This window comes from Hippocampus bargibanti, linkage group LG07 (genome assembly GCF_051943395.1).
Source record: "Hippocampus bargibanti isolate YZ-2025 linkage group LG07, ASM5194339v1, whole genome shotgun sequence".
Lineage (NCBI taxonomy): Eukaryota > Metazoa > Chordata > Actinopteri > Syngnathiformes > Syngnathidae > Hippocampus > Hippocampus bargibanti.
In genome coordinates, this window is record NC_142740.1 from 10,701,595 (window position 1) to 10,721,682 (window position 20,088).

At 40.0% G+C, this 20,088-nt stretch overlaps 1 protein-coding gene across 7 annotated transcripts in view; it reads right to left on the bottom strand.

The window, feature by feature from the left end:
- Positions 1-20,088, bottom strand: part of col24a1 (collagen type XXIV alpha 1) — a 158,550-nt gene that overhangs the window by 56,438 nt on the left and 82,024 nt on the right. For all 7 annotated transcript variants that reach the window (XM_089000674.1, XM_089000678.1, XM_089000676.1 and 4 more), the window contains 8 exons: positions 19,182-19,226; positions 16,063-16,116; positions 12,488-12,541; positions 9,160-9,213; positions 7,877-7,930; positions 4,323-4,376; positions 4,115-4,159; positions 13-57 (listed from right to left, as the gene is read on the bottom strand). In XM_089000674.1, the coding sequence (XP_088856800.1) occupies positions 13-57; positions 4,115-4,159; positions 4,323-4,376; positions 7,877-7,930; positions 9,160-9,213; positions 12,488-12,541; positions 16,063-16,116; positions 19,182-19,226 (405 nt within the window). The remainder of the gene's footprint in view (positions 1-12; positions 58-4,114; positions 4,160-4,322; positions 4,377-7,876; positions 7,931-9,159; positions 9,214-12,487; positions 12,542-16,062; positions 16,117-19,181; positions 19,227-20,088) is intronic.

The following is a 20,088-nucleotide window of genomic DNA, read 5'->3' on the forward strand; positions in this document are numbered from 1 at the left end:
AAAGTTTCTCACAGGCTTCCCAGGCGTGCCTCTCTCTCCTGGAACACCAACTTTGCCCTAAAAGTAAGAAACAAGCATGAGGAGAAGGTTTGACATTTATTCTCTGAACAAGCTCCACACATGCATGACTAAATACATATAAATCAGCCATTTGTCCACAGTGTTCCAAAGAACAAGTCCTCGTTGTTAGTAATCATTGAGTGGAGGCAACATATGAGCAACTTCTATTTATAGTTTGTTGTGAATTTAATTGTTATTTTCTGACTTCCCGGACCGAGTTCCAGCCACTCATAAAAATGGTGCTACTGATGATAGTAAACAGACCTCGAATGACTACAGGCTGTTTAGAGGAGCTATAGTTCTTAGCTGCACTATACGGTATCCTGTTGTGAATAAGAGAGTCAAGTTAAAAGGAGATGAAGCACAAACGATTGAAGTCTTGCTTGGATTTTCCTAAGGCCCATAATACTGAGGTGGGTAAATGTTTAGAACAAAATAATAACATGTACAAGCAGTGTCTGAAACTCATGACAAAAAGTTAGCGGACACCCGGGCAGATAACTCTGAAAAGTTGCCTGACAGGCCAGAAAGTTGCTGGCCTCATTTTTCACAACTTGAAAGACAATAAGACGACTAATCGCAAAAAAAAAAAAAAAACACACAAAAAAACATTGTTGCGAAGTATAAAGGATTTTTTTAATTAAGGAAGTACCTACCACAAATGCTGCCTTGCTTAATTTATGGTAAATATCCCTTGCTGAAAATTTTGCTGCAGTGTCGTTTTTTTGTCATGGTGCACAATGCAAAGTTTGCGTTGCAAAGCCACATGGACTCCTCTTTCTAAGTGCCTTTCAAAACCCTCAAGTACACTTTACAGTCACAGCATAGTCTGAAGCACGAAACAGGCTTCGGATTGGCTGCCGTGCCGATTATGCAAATTGCCAAACAAACATTCGTTTGGCTATTTCAAAACTCACAAGTACACTTTTCAGTTATGGTGTAGTCCTACGCACGAAACAGGCTTCTGTTGGCTGCTGTTGCCGAGTATTCGTGCGTGCTTCGGACTATACCATGACTGAAAAGTGTACTTGACAGTTCTGAAAGAGGACTCCACTTAGCTTGTAGCGGTTTGCTTCTAGCTTTTGCTTTATTGAATAAAACAAACGTTTGATTTTTTAAAAAAATGCTTTTTTCTTGAAGAAGTTGTCGGCCACCCGGGCTGAGATATTTTGAAAGTTGTATGCCCGATGTAAAAGTTGTACTCCCCGGGCCACCGGGCAGACGCTATTTCAAACACTGGTACAAGTACATATTCACCTTCAAAGGACACATGCTTAAAAACCAACAGTGCAGAGCAAGTCTTTTTTTTCTTTTTCTTTCTTTCGTTTTTTTTTTTTTTTTTTTTTTTTTTTTTTATGACACTGTTAATTGTTGGTTCAAGGTGTCACAGCCGTGATAGGCTCCAGCACCCACCACGACCCGAGTGAAGATGAAGCAGTTCAAAAAATTCACGGACGCTTTTATTCTTGGCTTTCGATCACAAATGTCAAACTAAAGGCAGTGCTTGAAATAACGTCTGCCCAGAGGCGTACAACTTTCAAAACGTCTCGGCCCTGGTGGCCGACAACTTCTTCAAGAAAAAAAAGACTTTTTTCAAATCAAATGTTTGTTTTCGTCAATATAGCAAAACCTACAAGCAAATCGCCACAAGCCATGTGGACTCCTCTTTCTAAGCGCCTTTCAAAACTTCCAAGTACACTTTACAGTCAAGGTATAATGGCACGAAACAGGCTTCTGTGCCGAGTATGCAAATAGCTAAACGAACGTTCATTTGGCAATTTGCATACTCGGTACGGCAGCCAATCAGAAGCCTGTTTTGTGCTTCAGACTATACCGTGACTGTAAAGTGTACTTGAGAGTTTTGAAAGGCACTTAGAAAGAGGAGTCCACGTGGCTTTTAGCAGACAACGCAACGCAAACACTGCATTGTGCACCATGACGACAACTGGAGCAAAATCTTCAGCAAAGCATTTTTACCTTAAATTAAGCAAGGGAGCATTTGTGGTAAGATCTTACTTAATTTAAAAGAAATCCTTTATACTTTGCAACATTTGGTTTTTTTGGCATTAGTCGTCTTATTGTGTTTCAAGTTGTGAAAAATGGGGCAGGCAACTTTTCAGAGTTGTCTGCACTTGTGTCCGCTAACTTTTTGTCATGAGTTTCAGACACTGCTAAAGGCCTCCTCGTCATTTTAAGTGACAGTTTTTGCAATACAGTAAAGTCTCGTTATATCGATATCGGATATATCGATAGTCCCGGTTATATCGATACTATTTCTATGCACGCACGGAGAAAATTACATGCAAACACGGTCGGATATATCGATAGTCCCGGTTATATCGATATTTTTTCGGACTCCCTTGAATATCGATATAACGAGACTTTACTGTATTTTCATGATTTTCCAATCAGGTGCTTTGGTAGAGGAGAACATGCAAAACCAGCTGGATAAAGGCTCTTGAGGACCCGACTTGAGCACAGATTTGAAGTAGTTTCAGATGAAAAAAAGTAAATACAAAAAGTACAAAAATGTGATGCATAACTGAAATTGCTTGTAAACATGGATAGTCTAAGTCATGGTTCAATTGTATTTTCCAGCAGTCTGACTGCCTGAAAGCAGAGGTCCCAAAACACCGGGCCGCGGACCGGTACCGGTCCGTGGGTCATTTGGTACAGGGCCGCGCAGAAAGAATAAATAATTTACATAAAATGAAAAATGAAAAATTACCAGATTACATCCGTCTACAACTTACTCTTGAGGCATGTCAAAATGCTTGTCTAGGTCACTAAAATTAGCCCACCGCAAGGTAGCAAAATGAGTAAGAAACATCTTATTATGTTGTATTTATCCGTCGGTCTGTGAAAATGTTGTCTGACATTAAACTGGTACGTGGCGCAAAAAAGGTTGGGGACCACTGCCTTAAAGGACAACCAACACCATGTTGTTTCCGAACTGACATCAGAAAAACTTTTTATAGCATCTAAAATACCCAAAACACGCGGGCTGATATTTTTAGTCAAATGCAAAACACCAATAAAATGACTTGAAGTGTCCCAAAACTGCCACAAAATGAGCTTGGGGAGATTCATAAAGTCCCGCCCCCTTGTTCGTGACGTCACGCAGGATACTCCTTCACATACTGCCTTGCTCCAGAATCAAAACAATGGCTTCAGAGAGTTCAGATTCGGTGAAAATACTTTCTTGTTACTCATCCAGTAATGAATATGATTCAAGTCGTTCTGAAGAGGAAAGCATAAATGTTTGCAATTGATTAAAGAAGTCCTTCCGTATCAATTCGAGCAGTCTGGACTCCAATGTCGCGCCCAGAAAATGCACAAGATGGCGCGCAAGCTTCATTGGAAATGGGTTGATTTGTCCGCTGGGAATTTGTGTAAAATTACACCTTATTTATCCGTGTTACCTCAATTGGCTGCGACACACAACGATTCACCATTGCGTTATTTATGTAGTTTTCCTTCTAATTTCGCAATCAACCCGGTGTTTTCGGACGGAAAAGGTACCCAAAATGCATTGCGTGTCGCTTTCTCGGTCAGGGGCGTTCCCTCCATGACGTCACTTAGGGCATCGTCGTCAACTCGAAAACAAGACTTCCTGAATATCCAGTGCGAGTCTTAAAACATAAAATATAGCTAGCTATATGTGGTGGAATCTTTGTAAAATCTGCTCAGTAGAAGTCAATTGAAGTGATTTTACAAATTATGGACGCAACTGGTCGGTTGTTGTCGGCAACTTGTCGGCAAGGTGTCGGTTGTCCTTTAAAGTGCCATGTTGCCTTTCACCGATCGGTCATGGTACAAAATGCGCAGCAGTCTGGCTCTGTGTGTGCGTGTCTGTGCATGTGTGCGTGTCTGTGTGTGTGTGTGTGGCATGTGTCGTGTTGTATACAACACACTACAGGAGCCATGAGCACACAATTGCCTTGTTTTTTTCTGTTTAATTTCAACATGTTGGGTCACTGATTTTTTAAAGAATTATAAAGATGTTCATAATATTTCTATGCATTATTACACACAGGTTAAGTTATTTACTTACAATTAATCCCGGTTCTCCTTTTACACCAGGATCACCGACTTCTCCCTGAAAAGGAGAAGATGCCAAGAAAACAAACAAAACAAAACAAACAAATATATCTGATAACAGTGACAAAAAAGAAATTCAATTTACAACTTTTTTCTTCTTTACTAATTTGTGTAGAGACAGCAAAGCTTTCAGGATAGATTTGTCTCAAGTGTGTGTTTACCTTGGTGCCCTCATGGCCTGATTCTCCCAGTGGGCCATCAGGACCTCGAGGCCCCTAAGAGAATGTCACAAAGAATGTACATTTTGTATCAAACGGTCACGTTCAATTCTACTACTGAATTCCTAAATTAAAACATTAGAAGTCTGAATGACAATGCAATTGCTTGGATGCCCGACAAACATGACTAGAATTGTTTGATCATCACACAACCAGAGAAACAGGTAGAGATCTTAAAAAAAGAAAATCCTTCTCACCCCATGGGTGGTGTCCATTTTGCCCAATTTAGCTCGGGTCCTCTACCAGAGGCCAGAAAGCTTGAGGGCTCTGCACAGTATCCCTACTGTTCCTCATCTGTACTTCTGTGACGGTGTCGGACGGTTCGCTTCTCATCCAATAAACTGTCCGCAAACTAAACGAAGTTTGTTGGAAAAGAAGCGAAATGTCCGACACCTTCAAAGAAGTACAGATGGCGGCTTAAGAAACCTCTTCATCGATGGACCACTCCTGTACGACTGAGAGCTTACACAGACTGAGATACGTTGTTCCGAGGATTGCTTGCAACCACTCATCTAGTTTGGGGGTCACTGCACCGAGTGCTCCGACCACCACAGGCATGACTGTTACTTTTACCTTGCAGGCTCTCTCCTGCTCCTCTCTGAGTATTTCTCAAGTTTCTCATGTTCCTTCTTTCTGATGTTGGGATCACTACATCCACTACAACAGCTTTCCTCTGTCTTTTAACTATGATCATCATATCTGGTTGGATCGCCATTACACTCTTGTCAGTATCTATCTGGACGTTCCAAAAGAACTTTACTTGGTCATTTTCCACCGCCTTTTGACCTTGACGTTTCCAGTCCATAATCCACGCAACTGTTTCGGTGGACATCTTGTTATGGTGTAAGCTTTCTCTGCCAGCTTCTTCCACAGTTATAGTTATGTGTTGGATTGTCTCCGGTGACTCATTGCACAACCTACACATTGGGTTTTTCTCGTGTGGTGTATCTGAGCCTTGATGGCTCTGATGCTCAGTGCCTGCTCTTGAGCAGCCAGAATGAGTGCCTCAGTGCTGTCCTTTAGGCCAGCCCTCTCTAGACACTGATAGGATATCTTGAGGTCCCGTGTAAGGGCTTTTCCTCCCATGATGGTCCCTCTTAGAGCTCCTTATCCTCTGTTACCCATTGTCTGAGACATTTTCTGAGTTGGTCATCCAATGGGGCTTTTTTCTTGATGTAATAATGCAGCTTGGATGTTTGATCCTGGACGGTGGCTGTCACACTCACTTGTACCTGTCCTCCGTCCTTGCAGCTTGCGTAGAGTCTCAGGGTGCTGGATTTGTGATGGAACCCTCCATCCAAGGTGAGGAATTTTCGGGTCTTAACATCCGTTCAGAATCTCTTCCGTTGGCCACCTTCTTTTTCCTGATTACTGGCTGGGTGGAGCTGTTTATTGCCCAGGTCTTGTTCTTGCCATTGAAATGGCTTCTTGGGACTTTCCTCACACGCTGGAAGTATTTGGCTGTAGCCGCTGTCCTTGTTGCCAGTTCGAGGTTGTCATTGGCTTGTGGTATATCGAGGTACATGTAGCTGATTTCAATGTCTACTATTGTTCTTTCAGGGAGTGATACCCCTTCAGTGTGGACTACCTTGGCACCCTTTGTCATCATCCGACGACATTTCTCAAGCCCTAATGACATCCCAATGTCACTTTGGTTCACCATCCTGCCTGAGTCCCTGGCTCATTTGTGCTGCTTTAGAAACTATGAGTTTCTAAACTGGGTTCTGTGTTGCTGTGCTCCTTTCTCAGTGTTACCAGCCATTGTCTTCTTCGCTTTGATGCATTTTTTTGTTTTCAATTTGTAAAAAGTCATATTTTTGTTAAATATATGCCCTGCGATTAACGGTTCAGGTTGTCCTGGAGATGGTGGGCATAGGCTCCAGTATCCCCCACGACAGTTGTGAGGAAAAGTAAACACAAATAAAGTGATAGTGGAACAAAAGTTAGCATGACAATTCAAAAGCCAACAAATTGTTTATTGGGACCGAAGCCCACCATACATTGAGCTATGCGGCTGAATGCCACTTATGGAACGTGGTTTGTGTTTGACCATTGCTCTGTTGTGTGTGTGTGTGCGTGTGTGTGTGTGTGTGTGTGTGTGTGTGTGTGTGTGTGTGTGTGTGTGTGTGTGTGTGTGTGTGTGTGTGTGTGTGTGTGTGTGTGTGTGTGTGTGTGTGTGTGTGTGTGCGCGCGCGTGTGTCCACACACACGCACACACACGCACGCACGCACACGCACGCATGCACATCCACTCAACTATCGAGAAATTTACATTTGTAATTGCCGAGAGATGCCACAAGATAGTGGCAAAACGCTATTTTCATTTAGATATGGCACTGGCACCAATAAATTGAGCGCTTCCCTTCATTTAAACACCATATATTGGCCCAAACATGCCACAAAATATCTTCAAAAAAATCCAGTTACAGCATACACGACTTTGACCTGAGACCAAAAACCTCATGTGGGTTATTTTAGCAAATAACTGACAATAGATTAACAATGCTGGAGCGTGCGGCTGCCGCTGCTCACCCACAGAAAAAATATCTTTTGACTGTAAAGTGCCCTTGATAGTTTTGAAAGGCGCTTATAAATAAAATGTATTATTATTGTTAACTGGCTATCTAGCTAGCTATCTAGCTGTTTGGCTGGCTACCTAGCTATCCATCTATTTGCTATCTATCAGCTATCTAGCTGGCTATCTATCAGCTATCTAGCTGGCTATCTATTAGCTATCTAGCTGGATAGCTGTTAGCTAGCTACTAGCTAGCTGGCTAGCTTCCTATCTATTTGAGTTATTCCGGGTAGAGTGAACGCTGCCACGTGTGGCTGCCACTGCTCACCCAAAAAAAAAAACTTATTCTGTGACTGTAAAGTGACCTTGAGAGTTTTGAAAGCTGCTTAAAAATGAAATATATTAGTATTATCATAATCACCCTCATCATCATCGTCGTCATAATAATAATAATACATTTAATTTGCACACGCATTTCAATGCACCCGAGGACACTACAATTACAAGAACAATACACGCCAGAACAATAAAACCATAAATATGATGATAAATAATAAAAGATATGATTAAACTAAACTGTGAATGCAATTTTAAACAGATGGCTTTTGAGGTGGGATTTGAAGGTGGCAAGAGAGTCAATATTTCAGATATTGGGTGGAAGTGAGTTCCAGAGTTTGGGAGCAGAGCGGCTGAAAGCTCTGCACCCTATCGTGGTGAGTCAGGCAGAGGGAACACAGAAGTGGAGGGAGGATCAGGATGTGAGGGACCGGGAGGGAACGGAAATTCGAAGAAGGTCAGACAGAAAGGGGGGCAAGGGAATGGATGGCTTTAAATGTAAATAGAAGTATTGTGGGTTTAATTCGATTACACCCCCCCCCCCCCCCCACACACACACACACACAATGAACAAACAGGCAATTCATACATAATGAACCACACATTTTCAATGGGGTCGATGTGTTCCAAAGACTTTACTTCTTACCCTGCGTCCTTTTGTACCGGCAGTTCCAGGGTTCCCTGTCTGCCCCTGAAGACCCTATGAGGAAGTATGTAGAATAAGTATGTAAACAAAATGGTGTTTCCACTGCACACATTTGCATCTGTGCTGCACTGATGCATTTTGTTGCAATATATCTTACACCAGTGTACATTTTGTGGGGCGTTCACACATAAAGCTGCTTACTAAAGAGAAGCGTGTCACCCCCGGTGCAGCCCCACTTGCATTTACTTAGCAGTTTCTGAAGGTGTGTAATATAGGAATCATACAGAAATAAAATATGTGCGTCCATAATGCATACTTCATTATTCCTGTCTTGTTTGTGACATATCCAAAAACCATGGTTTATACTTCCCCAAACAATCAAAATTGCGGTGTATCAGACACCGTAAAAGAATCAGAGAGAGTTCAAATATTCCATTTTATATCAGTGCTGCTCCACAAATTAGCATTTACCCCAGACAAAAAAGTTAAACCACCTCCTAAGCAGGGTTAAATTTGCTCCGGTTTAAGCCGTTTTAGCTAACTTTGTCTGAATGCTCGACCGGGGCAGCCCGGGTGCCACACTGGAGTAAAAGTGCCCGTATGAACACCCCTGACAGAAGATTAATTATACAATGTAAATATTTGTAGTTCGCAAAAGTCATGTGTGGAAAATCTGAGCAGATTGTCCTCAATTTTAGTACCGGTTACTTTCAACTTTGTTGAGACACCCATGGTACTAAACGGTGTTGCTTCATTTCATTGAGGTCTGCAACTGTTTCTGCATGGAATTTCATTCATGTTAATTTCAAGACTTTATAATGGCCAGTTCAAAGACCAAATTAAATAGAAAAACTCACAGTGACATTCCATTGTGACAAGATTGCATAACTCATTTACCTTTCACTACTCCTAAATATATTGTATTTAGCTGAAATGCTATGTTCAGTTTTTCACAATGATCAATTTGGCTTCTCAAAAGACACTTTTCCAGAAGTATTGAAATGTGTTGGGATCAACAATATGCTTAACAATAGACTCTCTAAGTGCCAACGTTTTGGCTTTTTGGCATTGTGTTAAGGCACACTTGGAACCAGGGAACAGTTTTATTTTCTATTTTCAGAGACCCGATGACTGCAGCACTTGAGTTGACTGCAATAATTTACTCAAAATGGCGAAAACAAACTGAATGAAACAGAGGAATGAATGCATTGATTGACACGCATACTGGAAGTATGAATGCTAAGAAGAAGCGAAATAAGCGGAAATTAGGATATTGCACTTACAGGTGTACCTTGCATGCCGATGTCCCCAGGACTCCCAGGCAACCCTGGATATCCCTACAGCAAAGAAGCCCAGCCGAACATGAGGATTGAAAAAGTACTATGTACATGTGATACATACAATGGAATTCAACTCAATTTATGAGCTAATTTGTGACTGTAGTTCATTTGAAGTGATGACAAGGATCTAGCTTTCATCCATATTTTTCGCAGTTTATAGCAGGGTTTTTTCCTACGTTCAAAATTGAGTGGCGGCTGCCTTCAGGTAATTTTTTTACCGCCCCCTTCCAGACCATTGATATGGCTCAGCAGAGCATAAAGCTCCAGCTGTGCTGATTGAATGGTTGATATTCCTCTCCTGCAGCTCCATATTTCAATTCCAGTTGTAGCGTTTCAGCCTCTACGTCGGCATGATATCAACAGCACTGCACAGACCTGACACAAGTACTGAAAAAGATACATATCGGATCATGTTTTTTCCCTGCTTGATGTCTGATTTTCCCTGTTAAATGGTATAAACAATATTGCTGCATATTTTTGTATTCAAGCTGCCAGTTAAAATTCAATCATTCGTGGTGGTGGCTATACAAATTAATTTCCAATTACATGTGTTATACCACATATGTAATCCAGAAATTGCTGCCTTTTGAGATAGCCATCCACCAACCACAAGCTGGACACATTAAAAAGACATCAGGTGACAGCTATTCACAAAGCAATAGAAGAGGATTGAAAGTAAATAAAAAATGGTTGTACATAAAAACAGTCAACAAATAAAGTCCTAAAAATTAAATTGTAGTTTAGATGGATTGTTTTTTTTTTTGTGAAGATTTTTTGGACATTTTTTTTGACTGCGGATACTTCAGCGCGCTATTGCATCACTGCCTCAATTTGATCAGGAAAAACATTCCCAAGTGATTTTTGTCAAAGCCCGAGCAATTACGATGTTGACACCAGGATGGTGCAGGTAGTCTGTATCGAAGGTGCAGGTAGTCTGTATCGAAGGTGAACTCTTTTCAAAGTCACTACTAACATGCACACTTAATTGCAAAAGACAAATGGGTGTTTAAAGTCAGTCAAGTCAAATCTAAATGCAAAACATCCATTATTTGTTCCTTGTTAGGGCCATTTCATTTTACTTTATTTCTTACCAAATTATTGCGTTATAAAATGTATGCTTAAAGGACATTTTTTTGTTTCCTAACTGACATCAGAAAAATGTTGTATAGCATCTAAAATACCCAAAACAAGCAGGCTGATATTTTTAGTCAAATGCAAAACACCAATAAAAATGACTTAGTGTCCCAAAACTGCCACAAATGAGCTCGAAACAGATTCAGAAAGTCCCGCCCCTTTGTTCGTGACATCACTTTGGGTTACAAACTGCCTTGCTCCAGAATCAAAACAATGGCATCAGAGAGTTCAGATTCGGAGAAGATGCTTTCTTGTTACTCATCCAGTTATGAATATGATTCAAATTCTGTAGAGGAAAGCATAAATGTTTGCAATTGATTAAAGAATTGGATTGGATTGGATTGGATTTGATTTGCCTTTATTAGTCTCACAGTGGAGAAATTTACATTTACAAGAAGTCCTTCCATATCAATTCGAGCCGTCCGGACTCCAATGTAGCGTCCCAGAAAATGCACAAGATGGCGCACAAGCCGCATTGGAAATGGGCTCATTTGTCCGCTGGGAATTTGTGTCAATTTAACACCTTCTTCATGGTGTTACCACAATTGGTAGTCTTGGTGTGACACACAACGATTCACCATCGCGTTATTTATGCAGTTTTCCTTCTAATTTCACGATCAACACGATGTTTTCAGACCAAACAAAGTACTCAAAATGCATTGCTTTGACGGTCAGGGGCGTTTCAAATTTGACGTCATGTCAGGATCGTCACCAACTCAAAAACAAGACTTTCTGAATATTCAATGAGTCTTAAAACGTAAAATATAGCTATATGTGGTGGAATCTTTGTAAAATGCACTCACTAGAAGTCATTTGAAGTGATTTTATAAATTATGGACGCAACTTGTACGGAGGTGTCGGTTGTCCTTGAAAGCAACTCAAGTCAAAATTCTGACTGGCTGATGAGTGGGCCTCCACAGCTCATCGTGTGAATGACGGCAAGAGATGAATGAAAACCATTATTATAATCGCCCAAATATGATGAGTTAAAATACAAAAGGCGAAGTTGTCAAAAAAAAGTTGTCCAATAAACAAACACTTGCAAATGACCTATAAATAAAAACTGAATGTCATGACAACATAGTTCACCGCTGAAATCCGGTGTTTATGATCGTCGCATAGTTCAAAACATTCACATTTATGTGCCTTCCACACTGCATCTCACAAAAACATGACAAGGTATCCTTACATAAGGCACAATGCTCACACACAGAGTGAAACCCATACATGAGTAATGTTTCAGTCATTTGGCAAGGCACTCAGTCACCAGATTAGTCATTCTCACAAGCAGTCAGCGATCATTCAGCCAGCCTTCGATCCAACTAGGTCAGGACTGGTGCCCAAAGCTGCTAAGATGAAGTCACTTATGTATCCTGATGTATGAGTAATGCAAGAAAACTACTTTCCACAGAATTATGCATGAGTTACTGTATGCTGGATCATATCTGCATGACTGGTGAATGATTTCTCCATATAGTTATTATGTTGGGTTCTTGAGAAAGATTGCGGGGTGAATACATTTTGGCTTTAGATATTTACACATTCGCTATGACCATTGTGCATTATCAGAAAACATGCATTAATTCATCTATTCATTTTCAAACCCGCTTTAGCCAAAAAAGGGTAGTAGGGGATCTGGTGATGAAACGGTTGCTAGCCAATTGCATGGCACTCAGAGGCGAACAATCATCCACACTCACACTCAAACCGAGGGACAATTTTCAATCAGGCTGCCATGCTTTTTTGGGAATGTGGGAGGAAACCGAAGTACCAGGAGAAAACCCATGCAGGCCCGTGGAGATCCTATGAACTCCACACAGGGAAGCTGGAATTGAAAATGGAACATTTGGCAAGCTCCCTCACTGCCCAACTTTAAAACACGGCTGAGAAAAGACATGTATTATTTGGGATTTGACTCATTGCTCTATAAATACATTTGGTTTGAGTTGAGAGCTGTTCTTTTAACACAGTTTAATCATGTCCTTACTGACGTACAAAGAATAAAAGATTTAGTTATTTTTCCAGGAGGCTCAGAAATAGGCTCTCCACAATTTGCTTCTGTTTAAACTAAGGATCTGTTTTTTTATAAACTCTCAAACAAACAGAAGTTAAGGAAAAATTAAAAATTCATACTTACTCTTGGTCCCTTCTCTCCTGCTGGACCCGTTGGACCTGTTGGACCACGGTCACCCTGGGGGGCGGATAAAATACTTCAAAAACTCTCAGCCCAATGATCATGAAACGATGGCCGAAGTTAAAAAAGACAGATTTACATCCTTTCTCAACAAAGAGACATGAAACTGGAGTTCAGAGGGTCAGGATGACAGCTGGTTGGTTTCGAGCAAGTATGTACTGTACTTTGAAGCAGTTGCTGACACCATGGTAACTGCGGTTCAACACCACACGTAGCATAAATATGCAGGAAAGATGAACAGTCCTCTACTTAAAGGCAAAGCGCAAACTACCCATTGAATTAAAAAAATGTAATGAGATTACTTGGGAACTTTGTGTCAGAGAATAATTGGAAGACTTTAAAATCACCAGGAGATGTTGCTGAAATAAAATACATGCTTGTTGCATAGCACAAAAGGAATTTTCACACTGTCAAGGTGTGATTGATGCTGACAGACCGTACGAGGGTGAGGTTTCATGCTGAGGAAGAATCAACTGACAGCCGAGCAGCTTAAGAACATGTTCTGACACACAAGGCACTTCTGATGCCAAAACGAGAGGGGAGAGACTTTGCAACGGAGGGAGGGCATACGTGGGGTGGGAAAAAAGAACAATAAATCGTGGACTATAATTTTTATTTCTTCATCTAATTAGATAGCTGGGAAATGGGCTTCAACCTTTTCTTCTTTAAAGCTGCAGAGCATATTTTGAGAAAAATAAATGTTGCATCAAATAAAATGTTAACATGAAGCATTCGAGTAGTTATTGAAAAGGGATGTTCATTATTCAATACAGATCTGTGTTTGACAGAGTAATTGGTAAACACAGTTGTTCTCTTCATTTGAAATATTGAAGCAACATCCTCCGTTTTCTTCTAGGTCAGGCATGGGCAAACTACGGCCCGCGGGCCACATACGGCCCGTTAGGCTTTTTAATCCGGCCCGCCGAACCTGCCCAAATTATATTAAAAAAAGCGTCTGAAACTCATGACAAAAAGTTAGCGGACAACAGGGCAGATAACTGAAAAGTTGCCTGCCCCATCTTTCACAACCCGAAGCACAATGAGACAACTAATCACATTAAAAAACATTGTCACAAAGTATAACGTTTTTTTTTTAAATCAAGAATGTACCTACTACAAATGCTACCTTGCTTAATTTACGGTAAATGTGCATGGCTAGATTTTGCTGCAGTAGTCGATTGTCATTGTGGTGCACAATGCAATGTTTGCATTGCTTCAGACGAGCCACTAAGCCCTTTTCATGAGTCTCACGTACACTTTACAGTCACGGTTTAATGTAAATTTACGTTTTGTAGCGTCACATATGTTGTTAGCTTCTATTGAATCTTTCTTCTGGGCTGAGGTTCTGTGCATCTATTTTGGAAAATGATATGCAATTGCACGACTTTATAACGCTTGCGAAAGTCCGGAAGAAAGCAGCATGCTTCTGATTGGCTGCCGTGCCGAGTATGCAAATTTCACTGGTTGCCGATGTCTGTGTGCTCGGCGACCGTACACGTGTATTGTTTGCGCGTGAAGGCGAGGGCGTCAGTGAGGAGTTTGTTGAGCGCGCGGTCAGGACAAACCATCTATGATTTGGCGGAATTTAACACAAGTAGGTATTATTGAGCTTGAATATTTCGTTGTGGAATAATATGTTTTGAATGTTGAAAGTGATTCCATTTTTCAATAAATGTTGATTTCTTTGACGTTGCCCCTTCAATGAAAACCTATTAAAAACAGACGCAATCTTGATGAATCACAGTGCATGTTATTTTAATCTATTTCCATTTCCTCCTCCAAGTATCTGCGAAATAGTATGTAAACGCCATATTCCTTGAGACAAATTTATTAACTGATCAGGGATATTTTTCACATTTGAAAGACAGTTAATAAATTGGGTTCTTACTGTGCTATGAGGTTTGTACACACTACATTTAAAGGACAACCGGCACCATTTTTTTGTGTTTCCCACTGACATTATAAAAACGTTTTATAGCAGCTATAATACCCAAAACAGGCAGTCTGATATTTTTAGTTAAATGAAAAACACCAATAAAAATGATTTCAAAATGAATCCGGAAATGGCCAGTTTCAGAAGGTCCCACCCCTTTGTTCGTGACGTCACGCCATGATGTCTTGCCTTGCTCGAGAATCAAAACAATGGCTTCAGATTCGGAGAAGATGTTTTCTTGTTACTCATCCAGTTATGAATATGATTCAAATAGTTCTGAAGAGGAAAGCATAAATGTTTGCAATTGATTCAAGGATTCCTCCCATATCAATTCGAGCCGCCAATGACAGCAATGTAGCACCCAGAAAATGCAGAAGATTGCGCCCAAGCTCCGTTGGAAATGGGCTGATTTGTCAGCTGGGAATTTGTGTCAGCGAATATCAAATAGTTGTCTTGGTGCAACACACAACAATTCACCATGGCGTTATTTATTTGTTTTCCTTCTAATTTCGCCATCAACACGAAGTTTTCAGACCAAACAAAGTACCCAAAATGCATTGTGTGTCGCTTTCTCGGTCAGGGGCGGTCCAAACGTGACGTCACATGGGGATCGTCATCAACTCGAAAACAAGACTTCCTGAATATTCACCGCAAGTCTTAGAACGTAAACTATAGCTATATGCTGTGGAATCTTTGTAAAAAACGCTCAGTAAAAGTCATTTTAAGTGATTTTATAAATTATGGACATAACTTGTCGAGAGGCGTCGGTTGTCCTTTAATGCTTTAGGTTTAGTATTTCCGGCCCAAACACTCCCTCCAAATGCTCCTGGCCCGGCCCCTCTGTCAAATTTTATAACCCAATGCGGCCCGCGAGTCAAAAAGTTTGCCCACCCCTGTTCTAGGTGCTACAAAGCACACACACACGCACATCTATCTATCTATCTATCTATCTATCTATCTATCTATCTATCTATCTATCTATCTATCGTCAGTCTGTCCATCCATCCATCCCAATAATCAATCCATCCATCCATCCATCCATCCATCCATCCATCCATCCATCCATCCATCCATCCATCCATCCATCCATCCATCCATCCAATCTTTTTGAAGGGCTCACTGATATTTAGTATACTGACAACCATCTATTGCTTTCCTGGTGAATTGATAACATGCAATTGGGCCACATACGCTCCAGTACAGAATTATCATTTTCTTTCTTTTAAATATATCTGTGGCTGTGTATTGAGTGGTCCACGGACCAGTACTGAATGGGTGCATGCAGACAAATGGAGTTGGTGGTGTGTGCCCTCATTGAGCTTTGAGCCTGGCAATGCCCTTGTCCTAACCATAACCTTAAAACTAAACGCCGTTGGGAGGAGGCCAGTATTTGTGTCACACATACAATATTTTTGGGGGGATGAGGACATAAGCATGTTGACTGTTTATTTCAGTGGTGTCTTCATGGGCCCTGGGGCCTGAATTTATTGCTGCTTAATACAAGCCTAATTACAAGTGTCTGACTCTGAAAAGGAACTCATTGATGCTGATTGACAGCATAATGATAGCTAAGAACACACCTTACCTTTTCACCAGGATCCCCAACCATGCCAGCAATCCCTCCGAGGCCTACAAGACCCTAGGGAGAGAAAATATGGTAGGTACTGAGAGAAAGTAGGCTATGCCAATGTGGGAGTCTGATCTTCCCTCACTGAAGAGTTATTTTCCAACCTCTTATGACAGTTGGAATGCGAGAGGTCATAGATTGCAATGTGATGCTTTGGTAAGCAATCAGGTGGGGCTCCTGGCAAGGAAAGGGCTGTGATTTGACCCATAAAGTGTGAAGTCTTCAGCTCAAATAAATTTCAAGAGTTGACTCAACAAATGTTGATTCAATTATCAAATCACTTTACATAAGAATACAACTGTATAAAAACAAATTTGTATTAAGTAAAACGACAACTGATTTTCCTGACATTGGAACTTGTTTCTTGCCAAAATCAGGACAAAAAGAATAAAAGTACAGAATACAGAAAATAGCTGATAAAGCATGAGGTGAATCATCTCCTAATTGTGGAGATCGGTGGTTCTTAACCTGGGTTTGATTGAAGCCTTGGAGGTTAAGACACAAGCGACTCAACATGTTGAGTAGTTATGACACGCCCGCTTGGCCATCAATGGCTGCAGATGACATTGTTACTTGTCCAATTACTGTTGTGGGAAATGTAGTTCACTTTGCAATCAACATGAGACTGTCATGATAGTACGCCATACAATAAAAAATACATACTTGCCTCTTGAAATTGTATTCCTTTTTTTTGTTTTCAATAAATGTATTTTATTATATCTTGAATTTGTGTGAAATATAGCTATATATATATATATATATATATATACAGTAAAGTCTCAATATATTGATATCGTTTATATTGATAATACTGTTTATTACGACACTATTTTAATTTCCCGAGCACATTTCTAGTCTTTTTATGTATAATTAGTTCCGTTTAGTATGATCCGTGGTTTTTAACGCTAATGCGGTTACTACGGTGCTCTTTTTCATCTCCCGCCGGCCATTTTGCTATGTTTATATCGATACGCGCCATCGGTCACGCCATCGGTCACGCCATCGGTCGCGCCATCGGTCGCGCCATCGGCCTCGCCATTGGTCGACTTGGTCACGTGACTTGGCGCTTGGATGCCCTCTTTTGGCGGCTTTTGTTAATGCAGTTCGGCGCAGGACGGATAAAATCGACAGTACGGTTATATCGACATTTTTTGTAACTCCCGAGAATATCGATATAACGAGACTTTACTGTATTTATTTTTTTCCACTTATAAAATGTTTGGTGAATGCACAGAGTAAGTGGTTGGGTTCGAGACCCTTTAAAAGATTAAGAACCACTGGATGACATGTTTGCACTATGTCATCTCACAGAGCAAGCAATGTTATATTGACATCAACAGAAATGTTGTTTGTATCCTCTTTAAATGATCTATGGCATTTTCAAAGTATTTTGCCATTAAGACAGATTCCACCATTCATTTTTTCCAACCGCAAACCCTAATTAATTTATAATGTCCCATGTTTTGACATTTTCCTAGCCAACCACGGTTTGCAAATTTACTGTAATCGAGTGAAGATAATCACCCCCATCCTCGTCCAGCAAGGAAATTGGAATAAAAACCAGATACTTGAGATTTAAAGATAATTATCATGGTCAGAAGAAATTGGGTTTTCCATCCCTTAATCCATGTTCCACATCTCATCTGGTATTGCTGTACAGGGGCAAGGCACTGACATGGTCTTTTAGCGATACAAATGTATTGCGGGTTCTTTTTGAACACCCAAAGCATTCACAGACCGAATAAACTACAAGATCCAAAGGGTTCAGTAGAAGAACTCAGATAAAAGTCCTCTGATTAATGGGTCCCATGGGACTCAATGACATAATAAAATAAACATAGCAGTGTCCCAATGCATTTCGCAGTGGTATGACAACATTCAAAATGGGCCACACAGTAACTCTTATACTACATGGCAAATAAATACTGTTTTAAAAAGAGATCTTGAGGCAGGTAAAAACTCCAAAAATAAACTCAACTCTAAAGATTTTTGATTTTGATGGAGTTTAACCACTTGCAGGTCACATTTTTAGAGGTGAAATGTTCTGGCCGATTTCTCAATTGTCGGGGGTCACATTGTAGTTAAAACTGACCACAAATCCCTTAATTGGGACATGAAGTAGAATCTGTATCATTTATCAAATGACGCTTTTAATGCGTTTCGTATGGCACAATCTATAAAATGTGAGCTTGACCGAAGGCTGTCTTATTTATTTATTTATTTATTTATTTATTTATTTATTTATGTGTGTAGTTTCTGCAGTTTACAACCGTTGACCTTTGCAGCGGGTTTCTCACTCACATTAGATAGGTGCAAAGTGAGTTTCAGAGAGGAACATTAAAGCCGAAACATTGACATGAATGAGATTTCACTGCACGTGTTTCTTTCAAGGAGTTGTAAGTTATTTTGAGGTCCCTGAGGGGAGTTTTACAATGGAATGCATTTGCTAACACAAAAAAAATATATAAAAATAACAACCTCCAGTTACATTTCCCTTGAAGCATTTTATTGAACACTTGGCCAAAAGGGTATGCCTCAGTTAAAAAGAGTCTTTCTCAGGTCTTATGCATTCACTTAATTTGTGAAGTGATGCAATATCTGAGTCCCCATGTGTTGAGGGCTTGAAAGTGTTCTCCTTTCTGCAACCACTTAATCTTTTTCATGTGTGTACCCAAGTGACTAAAGTCAACTCTTGGCTTGGTTGCCTACAATGTACAAAACACAAAGATTAACATAAAGGGAATACACTCTCAAAGTCAGATAGGGTTTTATGCATTACAATAATACTTTCTGGAAGAGTAAACACATCAAGTGGCAGTACTTGCGATGGCTGCTTTGATTTGTAACAATGTTAACAAATATTTTTGGATTGAGTTCTGCCAAATTCATGAAAATAAAACATGGATTTATATTTCTTTGAATGTGATAATGAATGTGATGAATAATCAGTCACTAAGGACAGTGGTGTTTTCACGTAAAAAAATTGAAGGCCATACTTTGCACATTAATGAAAATATACAAAGGAAGAGAGTTAATAAGTGTATGTCCTGCGTATCCATAATGAGGAAGCAACTCACTTGTGGTCCGATTTTTCCAACATTTCCAATGTCTCCTTTCTCTCCCTGGAAGAAGTACAGTCAAAAGCATCATGATTAGCGTCCTGCAATTAGAACGTTCATTTTGCATGCAACCATCCTGCCTGTTACTAGCTCGGGGCTCAAATGATATTTCAAGTCTGAGGAAAGCAACACACACCTTCACATAAACCATACTGTATGTTTATGGGTGCTGCTTATAACTGTGGTTTGACAGTTGATGAAGCTAAGACATACTTTTTATTTTTATTTTTACTTAGAGCATATCCACAAAACTAAAGACAGATACGAACATAGTCAAAACTCTGGATTTTGTTTCCTAAAAATTGAGTACTTTTGATCATACAATTTGGTGACTCAAGTAAGTTAATTTCACAAGAAATTGTCTTTTGTTTGTGTTGCGGAGTTCATAGCAGTTTGGGTAAAAGAAATGACACTCCACAACATTGTTGTGGGATTTCAAAACGAAAAGTGCTATTATAAAGAGGACTATTACTGCTATTACGACTACGCCGACTACATTATTTTATAGTTTGTTTCCAGCACAGTCAATGCATTTTGTTAGAAGGGCAAAAGAAATTGCTGGCCTTTTTCACAGAACAATCAAAATGGATGGATCACATTTTGGAAATTAGCTCTTCATAGTTTTTTCTTAATTTCATCCAACCATTTAGAAGAGTCCATTTTGATCGAGTCACAATAATAATAATAATAATAATAATAATAATAATAATAATAATAATAATAACAATAATAATATACATTTTAAGCGCCTTTCAAAGCTCTCAAGGACACTTTACAGTCACAGACAAGCATAGGTACTATAATAAATAAAATATAATCACGAATACAATGCAATAAATAAAATACAATTATAAATAGAAACAAG